Genomic DNA, 9,986 nt, shown 5'->3' on the forward strand with positions numbered 1-9,986 from the left:
AGCTCAATCTGCACATTATTCTCAGCCCAAAGTGTAAAAAAGAAATATTAAAATACAGGAGAGGCTGGCTGGAAGATGCCTAGAGACTTCCTACCTCAAAAGAGCCATCTCTGCCTTTCTCCGTGAGGAACAGGGTGGTGCAAATGGAATCGACTTCCACCCAGCGGGGTTCTTTGCTACACACATCTGGGACACATCTGGGGCAGCCACGTGGTGGTTCACCCACTAGGACAAAGCCTCGGGGTGCTGCACGTGCAACGTTTCACACCAAAGCTCCTGGTGGGGACGGAATTCCCTCCCCACCTGAAAGCTCCCCTGGGCTTTGGGAACGGGGCAGCGCCAAGGGTGAACCTGGGCTCGTCGTGCACGTGCGGATGGAGACCTCGAACTCGCCACCAGACACACGGACTTCCAGGCAAAGTTACAGAAGGACTAGATTGACACAGTTAGCCAAACGCTGTGTGTTGGAATAAAAGCAATTAGGAAAAAAAAAAACCAAAACGACCCTGCTGCAGACAAATAAAACAGCCCTGGGTGGGTTCCTGCCCCGCTTCCTGCGGATCTCTTGCCTGTGCCAGGGTTTGGGGGCCAAGGCCAACGCTCAGCACCATCACACGGGCTCGAGGAGCGAGTGTTAGAAGTCACTGAGGATACTGATGTCTGCGAACTCGTTCCGGTACCGGTAAGCGTACAAGCCGAGCAGGAAGGCCCATTTCAAGGAGATGAAACTCCAGACGCACGACAGGTAGTAGCTTCTGGGATCAGTCAGGGCTAGGAGAGAAAAAAACAGGAACACATTTAGAAATCCCGCTTTAATCCCCATGTGTCACCCAGAAAGTCACCCCAGCCGCCCAGTTCAGAGCTCCAGTGCATGAACACCCATGAGCTGCTGTTTTACGAGTTGATTCAGCAGCTCTGCAAACACCACGGAGCAGATTTCACTGCACAGTGTAACTTCACTGCCTGGAGTTTACCATCTGTAAACTGCACTCACAGAAGAGGTCTTAATGCCCTATTTTTCCAGCACTCTCATTTTGCACCCTTTTCTCACCCCTACTATCACTAATACTACACCCAGGGCATCTGAGTGACTCAAATGCACATTGGGGCACTCAGCAGTGCAGGTTGTTGATGCAGGGCTGTGCTAACCACACACCAGTGAATGTGCAGCCTCATCTTAGACACTGTTCGTGCAAACACATTTCTTCTCTATCTATTTTGACACTCAAAGGTTATTTTAAGAGTCCCGTGGATGAACTTCTGCTTTTTAAGAGCATGTCAGCAATATTCGTGCAAATTTGCAACCTTCAGTTTATTTAACAGCGTCACAAATTTGAAAATACCCTTATTGTCACCTATTGCACAAAAATTTCATCTCCGACTGCATTTGCTTTGTCATAAGTGTGTCTTAATTCAACTATTTCAAGAACACACAAAGCAATATTTACCCAGTAAATCCAACCCAATAAGTGCATCAATCCTAATATTTCCACATGGAAGTAGCTGCTGCAGATGTTCTACCCTCAAATTAGCACTTTCCCTCCCCAAATCTACATTTCCTTAAAAATTCCTATTTTTATCTTCATGCCTTCAAGAGGAGAGGCGATAGATTTTTGGTTTTCTTTTGACACGTGTGTGTTTTTAGTGATTGCCTACAACAGTTTTCATGCTATTCCAGGAGGGTGAAGTCCTCAAATCCCAGAGGCAGGAATGAATTTGGGTTTAAGTGAAGGGCAGCAGATGGATCTTGACCCAACTGAGGCTTGCCCAGCACCATGGGAAGAGCAGTAGGGCTCTTGGGGTCTAAAACCCAAATGCAGCAAGCAGAGATTGACAGTTCTGTGAGGGGGAAAAACATAATTGCCCATCTAAAGCCAATCAAATACTGGGAGTAACGATGTGATCTCTCCTTTGTCCAAGTCAAATATTTTACAGCAGAACAACTTGATATGCTGACCGAGTTTAAAAGGCATTTGCACCCTGTTGGTTCGTGTTTGGCTTTGAAGAATCCTCACCCACCTGCTTTACGAGATGTTTACAAGCACGGCCCTGGGTTTTCAGAGCAGTAAATTCCAGCTCCAGCAGGAAGCAAAGCTGGAAAGTGCCTGCCAGCAGGACCAGCTCTATCCAAGCAGCTATCAGATAAATATCTGAAGAAGAGCATCCTCGAGGAACAGATTTACCCTTGGGCCATCGAGATATCACAGCAGACAACCCAATGCAGTGCTGTTCTTGCAGACCCTCCCCAGCACCTCGAAGGGCTGCGAGGAGCCTACATTCAATCTGCTTTGTGGAGCAGCAGCTTTTTTGTCCCTTCCAACCCCACTGACACCAGCACTGCTGGTCATTTCCCCACTGCCCCGCTGGTACTTACTGTGCCCCACCAAATACTTACACTGGTGCTTGGTGATAGCCAGGACAAGGAATGTGCAGAATCCCACCACGGAGAGGGCTGAGAAGAGGATCCCGACGAAGAGGAAGAACCTCAGCCCTTTTAACCAGGTCCTCCAGTAATCCTGCACATACATCACATGCGTGATTAGGGCCCAGAGCGCCAGAACACCTGCTCGACCAGACAGCAAGGGCAGTCAGTACCGGGCAACGTGTCCACGAAACATCTCAGCACACCCCACCAAAACAACACCCCAAAAATAACAGCTCAGAGCCCCAGGATGTTCCACGGGAGGGCAGGCACCGAATGAAACCTGCCTGCACAACCAGCAGGTTGCAAAACCACCCCACAGCCCTGCTTTTGGGCCGGCGTTAAGATAAGGAGCTTGCCTACATGTTGTCTTTGGAAGGACTCCTCCTTTGGAACAGGCCCAGCCCTCACTTAAGGCACGTTCATTATGTTTATTTGCGTTTCCCACCACCTTTTGCTTCAAGCTCTCACCAGCTAATACCCCAGCAAGGGCATTTGTGCAGATCCCCCCCAAACAGCAGGCACAGGATCAGCCCCAGGGGGTTTTACTGCTGTCCAGAAAACACAAGAGAAACCTCCTTGGCAGAGGAGACGCTTCTCCAGGGTGGCTTTCTCCCATCAGCTCTTTTCCTGCCCACATTAACACCAAAGCTACCAACTTTCTCATCTAGCTGAGAGCAAAAAGCAAAACAGAAGGACTTGTAGCAGTTGCGGTCACCACAAAATCCCCATTTCCCCCCATTTCCAGAGCAAATTCAGCCTGAAGAAACGGAATTGGAACCTCGGGATTGAGGGAGCTGGAAGAGAACGGACAGCACAGGACAACACGGATGGGTGATACCTGTAGTTCACACTTAGGGCAAAGCATGCTCCAAGTGCACAAAATGGACTAAATCTCTATTTTTGGAACAGGCAAATTCACTATGGCTTTAGCAGAAGCACCAAAGAGATTTCCCTGGACTTAAGTGACTAGTCCCTAATCAAGTTTCAACTCCTTTTATAAAGGGGGGAAACGGAAAGAAAGAGGCAGGGAAGTACCCGAGTAGCTGCTGCAAACGGTTTCTGACAAAGGAAAAAATAATGTGTTATTCCCTCACCTTGTTCTTCAACGCTGCTACCGTTTCCCTAAGCTTTCAAGCAGGACACTGGGCATGAGAAATGCAAGAGCTGGAAGTTTGCCAAAGTTTCCACAGCAAGAGCTGCGTGAGCTTCTCTGTTAAAGGAGCTGCAAGCGACACGAGCAACCCCAGTTACAGCACGCTGCGTTTCTCCCATTCCTCCGGGTTGCAGCAAGGCCTGGAGCTCCTCGAAACACCCATGGACCTATGGGGAGAGCCAGTTTACAGGCTCCAAACCTGGACCCGTCCTGGCCAAGGCCCCTGCTGAAATTGGACCCTCTGCTGGTGCAAGGACTGGCTCGTATTTCTCACCTCCTGCCGCCTCCTTTCCAGGTTTTATTTTAAAGGGCAGCGGTGGAGGGAAAGGGGAAAGAAAATAAAAAGAGAGAGGATGACAGCGGTGCTAAAATCCCAGGCTGCTTTAGAGGGTATCCAGCAATAACAGTCATCTCCCTGCGCGGCTGCTTCCCAGCATCAAAGGAACAACCCTGCCCGCTATCAAAAAAGGGTTTTAATATTAAATCCTGCCACGAGACTTGCCAGGGCTCGTTTGTTATGAGACGCAGTTGTCCCCAGGACTTGAAAGGACACCCTGTAGCACAGGGGGAAACCAGCAGGACAAAGCTGAGAGGAATAGAGGGATCCAGCGCCAACGTGCTGGATTCGCCTCAATTCCCAGAAAACTCCCAGCTCATTCCCAGAAAACTCCCAGCTCATTCCCAGCAGCCGGGCCGTTTGCCTCTTCGAAGGCTTTGGAAGGAGCAAGGCCAGATAAAACTGCCTCCGTAACGGCTTTATAAACACGGGATGGGGCGGCAAAGCCGCGCGGCCGTGAACCTCCGCGCTCCGGATAAAACAAGAACGGGAACTCGGGGCTGGCAGCGGGCAGGACACGCGGCCCAGCACGTGCCTTGGGATGACTCGGCACTAAAAGCGCCGAGTCAAGGCCCAGCACGTGCCTTGGGATGACTCGGCACTAAAAGCGCTGAGTCATCAGCTCGGAAAGGCCCCCCGGCAGCTCGGGAACATCCCAGGGCTCCCCGGCCCTGCACTCCTGCCTGGCTCCTTAAGGAAGCTCCTGGGCAACGTTTTGCGCTCCGTTAATCCCCGTATTTGCACTAATTCCTTCCTGCGTGGCTAAGCCGGAAAGCAGATGACCAAAAGGAGGCATTCCAAGGCCCGGATCGCCGGGACGACATTCCTCAATCGTCCCGAAAATCCGGCTCCAAGCACTGACCGTCACACGGCTGCTCTGAGGCCCTGCAGGAACGGGGCCTCTCCTGTCCCCGTCTCCGAAGGGCTCCGCATGTCATTGTCACAAACGTCCCATTAAAGGGAAAAACAGAATCAATCTGTACCCTGCGGATCCTCTGCTCCTGCTGTCTGACCTCAGGGCACTTTCCAGGGCACTTCTAAAAAGCAAGGAGAGAAAATAAACACATATAAATCTCCCCAGCACCAGCCCTGGGAGGGAACGCTCACAAGTGTGGTCACAAACCACCATCTCCTGCACTGCCTTTTCCAAGATCCAATTGAATAATCCCATTTTTCCTCACAGGAGGGTCTACTTTCACAGCACGGTACCAACAAGGGCCACCTCGAGCCTCAGAAGGACTCGGATCTTCCCTTTTTTCCTCATTTAAGCAGAGCCGATTGCTTAGTATAGTTTTCTTGCTAAGCAAACACAGGAAACTGTCTTTGCCGAAAGGTTTTCTTTGAAGTGAATCCTTATCTAGACCCACCATTCAGCAGGGAAAAAAGGCTCCAAGAAAAGGCCCCAGCGTCTCCTACACAAGGGCTGGTTCTGCAGCGGGGACACAGCAGGACTGTTCCGTCCTCCCGTTCCCAACACAAATATGTGGAATTTTAACACCAAGCCAGCAGCTATGGAGAAAAAGCAGCTCCAAAAACAGAACAATAGCTATAAAACCTCAAAAAAACCCATTTTTTAGAAGCAGTTTTTGCCAGGGTGGGAAATAAAAGGTAGGGCACTAAAAGTCTGGAGACATGGGAAGAGCGTGGGAAGATGAACTGCAGGACCTTCCAAATTAGGCCTTTCTGCTTCATTTCAAGCTATTCCCTAAAATATTCTCCTTCTCCAGAAGGACATCCCTGTTCTGCAGGGGAATTTGTACCTCGTGTTTGCACATGGAAGCAAAAGCAGCTCTAAACACAGCAATCCACAGCGGCCATCAGATCCACCTCCATTCCTCCTGCTTGAAACAGGGCGAAAACCATCTGCAAACTTTCCTCTTTGCAGATTTACCCACATGTTTGGAGCTACCTTAAACCAAAAGGCTCTAAATGAAGCACAATTGAGGGATTTCCACTTCTGAAGAGCAGCAGAGTTGCATCTAGATGAAAAATCAATTGTCCAAAGGTCACAAAGCTTCAGGAAAAGGAAACCAGCTCAAGAACACTCAAGAGCACGTCTGAAAACGGCCACAGAAACAGGGGGTTAAACAGCACATAGGAGGAATCTGGATAAGACTTCCTATATAAAAATATATGTATAAATATATATAATATATATATTTATTCAAACTATAAAATCTTGCTGAATATTTGCAGAATGTCCAAATACATTCCAAAGGCAGAAAGGGACTCAGTGTGTAAACTTAATACCTGCTATAGAAAAAAAGGTTAATATCTCTGTATTTTGCTGCCCATTGCATCAGATACAAAAGCTTTTCCAAGGCCCCTCCTCATCACTGCCTGATTCATCCAGGGAAGCTTTGCAATGCAATGTTATTCCAGCAGGAGTATTAGTAGTTCCTACTCCAAAGGGAGCCTAAGTTTTGCCACCCTGAGGTCGTTTTGCCATATATAAGGTTTGGAAATTGGCCCCGTGTGGTTGCCATCCCAAAAGCTTCCCAAAAACGGGTTCAAGATTTTCCTTCCGGGAATTCAAGCCAAGACAGCTCCGCTCCAGCTGTTTTTGGAACGGGTTAAAAACGGGGTTTCTTTGAACAGCTCTTCAGCCAAAATAGCTACGGATCAACACGGAAATATTTTAGGAAAGCAGCTCACTACAGCGAGGAGATTGTGGAGGTTTCCAGTGAAAAGTGGCTCTCACTTGGCTTTCCCTTTGCTGTCTCCATGTCTTCAAAATGAGCGAATAAAGCAACCACGATCCAAACCTTAATCTAGCAATATGCAGTATCTTATTTGCAAATCCTAATGTTTAAAGATGATTTCATCCATAATTACCACACTTTTTAAATTATTATTAAGAGGCATTCCAGCTCTGCACGGGGAACAAGGCCATTTCCATAAATTAATGCCGTCAAGTACAATCAGCTACCAGGGTCTTCAGAAAATCCCTGATTTTGTATATCCTGTACACAGAACAGGCCAGCTGCTATTTTCACTTATCAAGCATTTAGAACATGTTTTAAATCCCTAAAAACTGCTTTTCATGTTTCATCTTCTCTGCAGCTGTTTCAATATCTGGTCCAAATTATATTCTCAAAGCGCGACTTTTCCTTTTTCCCCACCTTTTGCCAGAAATATCTGAGCAGCTTGGAAAGAGCCAATAAAGTCTCTTAGTAGGGGTGGAGGGAGGGGATTTTTGTTTTCTAATTATTAAATTTAAAAAAGAAAAGATACAGGAGAATATTAAAAGGCACTCAGGAAAGGCCTGGCTTCATCCTGAAAACATTTAATTGCTTTCTCCTTTAAATTGCCTCTGGCAGAGTGAAAACAGCAGAGTTTCCTGGAGATTCATAGCCTACTTTGGAGGAAAAAAAAAAAGAAATTAATTTAAGGCTGGGGGTGGAGAGGGAAGGTCAAGCACCAAAATCAAGCAGTAAATTATAAAAGCCACTGCGACGAGCTCAGAATGAAATGGCAAACCAGCGAGACAGCCAGAATTAACTCAGGAATGGCCTTCTCGCTCCTGTGATTAGTCCATTAAAACCTGCTGTCCCTCGGGTTATTAGAAGCAGCCTATTGGGATGTTTCTGCCTAAAATGAGGATATGATATACGAGGTTTGGGCCTTAGTTAAGATTCGCTCACAATGCTGGAGTATTCCTGCCCGGAGGCAGATGGAGGATTTGGAGGACGGGCGAGTTGGTTTGACTGGATATTGCGCGTGAGGGTTGTGATTATGTCCACGAGAGATGGGAAAGGGGGTTGCTCAGCAGCTGAAACTGCAAGTTTCTCTTTTAGCAACGAAGGGTAATTAAAGGCTTTCCTTATAGACTCAGCATCCGACCGTTCCCCTCCGCAAAGGGCATTAATAAAATAAGACACGGGTTTCTAATGAGCCAGGAGTAAGTGGCACTTCTCAGAGGATAAAAGAGATGGACAAAATTGTGTGAGAGGGAAAACGTGGATAAGAAACCTAAAGCACAAGGCCCTGGCAAACCAAAGGCCCCAAAGCTACAGCGTCACAAATAGAAACAAGCGACAACCGATGAGAAAAGCACCGGAAAAACACAGAAAGATGGTTAAAACTAGATAAACACCCGCGTTTGCAAAAGCCAAGCTCAACTCCATAAAGTATCCCTGAAAGAAACGTAAGCAAAGGAAAGGCCTGAAACTCCAGTGCATGTAAACACAACACAAGGCTCCTATGCAATGAGGTTTCCTTGGAATAACCTTTCAGCAAGCAGCTTAAATGGGGCAGGGGGGAAAAAGGAGGGTTTTTTTTAGTCTATAGCTAAAAAGAAAGATGCCATCCCAGAAATCCAGGCTGTATTTCCCTGGACACCCGGTAGGATGGAGAAGTGAAGCCCAAGGGCAGCACAGAGCAGCCAAGAGCTGGAGGCAACAGGAGCCTCTTTCACAACATCCAACCACACTTAAAACCCCCCACCTTTTTTCCCGGTTTTCCGAGGGTTTGCAATCCTATTTCAGTGCTACCTGGGTATTTCCCAGGTGCACATAGGAACACACAGAGTCTGACTTAACAAACCTGTTTTTTTTGCTTCTTGTTTCTTGCCTGCCTCGATTTCCCAACAGTTTCAATTACCTGGTGAGTAATTAAACAGCCCATAAACTTCCCTCCTCTCCAGGCCAATATAATCTAAATAACACACAAGCAATAAGCCAGATACGCCCCAAATTTTAGCCTCGCTTTCTACCCTTTCTGCAGGTGGCTTCTCTTCTTCAAACAGGCAAAATCCTCTAGTTTCCAAGCTGAGAAATCAAAAACGAGCAGCGCTGTGGTCCAAGCAAAACCTTAACTAAGATGCCCCCAAATAACCTAAACGGCACCGATCACAATGGAAAAGCAAGGAGGGTTTTAGGGCTCTGGTTGCCTGTTTTGGAGATACTGCTGTTTTCCATGGGGAGAAATTTCAAAGATTTCCCTTAAAGACACAAAACAGGCATAAACACGGGCTGCGGGGCCCAAAACTTCAACTTGAAATTAGAAAAGCAAATAAATCCTCCTTTGAGCTAACAGAGTGGCTAGAAGGCAGCATTTACCCCAGCAATTTAGGGCTGGAGCTTCTAGCAGTTCTCCCTACGCACCGGCCCCGACTGAAGCGAATTCCCCACAAGCAGCCGCGCGTATTTGAGGCGAATCCGAGTACTTTTAAGCAAAAACATGTGGTATTTGAGGCTCTCCCAAGCCCTTTTAAGCTATTTCTTTTTTGCTCAAACGGGGCAGCGGCACCTGCGGCCCGAGGCGGAGCCGGCTCTGCCCGCGCCGCGGCCCCGGCCCCGGCCCCGCGCGCCCGGCCGCGGCCTACCCGAGAGCCCCCCCGCGGCGGCCGTGGCCGGTTGGCGGAAGGCGGGCGCGAGGCTCCAGGTGAAGAAGGCCGAGAGGCCCATCAGGGCGCCGGCCGCCGCGTAGGCCACGCGCAGCGCCAGCGCCCGCCGCGGCGCCATGAGGAGCGGGACGACGAGCGACGCGGAGGAGGAGGAGCCGCCGCCTCAGCGCAGCGGGCCGCGGAGCCCCGCCCACAGCGCCCGGCCACGCCCACGGCGCCCGGCCACGCCCACGAAGCCCCCGAGCTCCGCCCACGGCGCCAGGCCTCGCCCACGAAGTCCCCGAGCTCCATCCACGGTGCCCGGCCCCGCCCACGAAGCCCTCGAGCTCCGCCCACGGCGCCTGGCCCCATCCACGGCGCTCCTAAGCTCCGCCCACGAAACCCCTGAGCTCCGCCTACAGCGCCCGGCCCCGCCCACGAAGTCCCCGAGCTCCATCCACGGTGCCCGGCCCTGCCCACGAAGTCCCCGAGCTCTGTCCACGGCGCCCGGCCACGCCCACGAAGACCTCGAGCTCCGCCCACGGCGCCCGGCCTCGTCCACGGTGCCCCCAAGCTCCGCCCACGAAACCCCTGAGCTCCGCCCACAGCGCCCGGCCTCGCCCACAAAGTCCCCGAGCTCCATCCACGGTGCCCGGCCCCGCCCACGAAGCCCTCGAGCTCCGCCCACGGCGCCTGGCCCCATCCACGGCGCCCCTAAGCTCCGCCCACGAAACCCCTGAGCTCC

General features: G+C 50.2%; 1 protein-coding gene across 1 annotated transcript; it reads right to left on the reverse strand.

Moving 5' to 3' along the window:
• Positions 1-531: 531 nt before the first annotated feature.
• SLC48A1 (solute carrier family 48 member 1) lies at positions 532-9,427 on the reverse strand. Its single transcript, XM_088531770.1, has 3 exons — positions 9,242-9,427; positions 2,396-2,563; positions 532-771 (listed from the first exon to the last, which is right to left on the reverse strand). Exons 1-3 carry the CDS (start codon positions 9,378-9,380, stop codon positions 635-637), a joined length of 444 nt encoding a protein of 147 aa, XP_088387896.1. The 5' UTR covers positions 9,381-9,427; the 3' UTR covers positions 532-634.
• Between the last annotated feature and the right edge of the window lie 559 nt (positions 9,428-9,986).

The sequence above is a fragment of the Tinamus guttatus genome, unplaced genomic scaffold, assembly GCF_059628265.1.
Source record: "Tinamus guttatus ecotype Peru unplaced genomic scaffold, ASM5962826v1 Tinamus_guttatus_pri_ptg000433l, whole genome shotgun sequence".
Classification (NCBI taxonomy): domain Eukaryota; kingdom Metazoa; phylum Chordata; class Aves; order Tinamiformes; family Tinamidae; genus Tinamus; species Tinamus guttatus.